The following is a 438-nucleotide window of genomic DNA, read 5'->3' as shown; positions in this document are numbered from 1 at the left end:
GAAAACCCTATTCCAAACTGCAGCTGGCAGAGCTGGAAGGGGAGTTTATGGTCAATGAATTCATTACTCGCCAAAGAAGGAGGGAGCTCTCAGACCGATTAAACCTGAGCGATCAGCAGGTGAAGATCTGGTTCCAGAACCGGCGTATGAAAAAGAAAAGACTCCTTCTGAGAGAGCAAGCCCTTTCTTTCTTTTAAAGTTTTAAAAAGCGTCCGTGTCGGGTATTAGGAAAAAAGAAAAAAAGGAAAAAAAAACCAAACGAAACCCAAAACAACCCAGCAAAAAAAATTCCGACATAGACTCTCTATAGCGTTGACCCGAGCTCCCGGGACTTTACCTGACCACTCTTAATGCCCCCTCTCTACCCAGAAATCAATGAATAAAGATATAATATTAATAAATAACCAGTTTCCCTTAAAATACGAAACCTGACAGTGA

The 438-nt window shown here is 41.6% G+C and overlaps 1 protein-coding gene across 1 annotated transcript in view; it reads left to right on the top strand.

Annotated features, from left to right (window-relative positions):
• The window catches only part of HOXC12 (homeobox C12), a 1,649-nt gene extending 1,452 nt beyond the window's left edge, over positions 1 to 197 (top strand). Inside the window, exon 2 of the mRNA XM_009870559.1 lies at positions 1 to 197. This exon is cut by the window's left edge and continues 72 nt beyond it. Coding sequence (XP_009868861.1) covers positions 1 to 197 — 197 coding nt within the window.
• The last annotated feature ends 241 nt before the right edge of the window (positions 198 to 438 follow it).

The sequence above is a fragment of the Apaloderma vittatum genome, unplaced genomic scaffold (assembly GCF_000703405.1).
Source record: "Apaloderma vittatum isolate BGI_N311 unplaced genomic scaffold, ASM70340v1 scaffold28795, whole genome shotgun sequence".
NCBI classification, from domain to species: Eukaryota; Metazoa; Chordata; class Aves; order Trogoniformes; family Trogonidae; genus Apaloderma; species Apaloderma vittatum.
The sequence above is the reverse complement of the archived record's forward strand: the minus strand, read 5'-3'. Positions and strand labels throughout refer to the sequence as shown.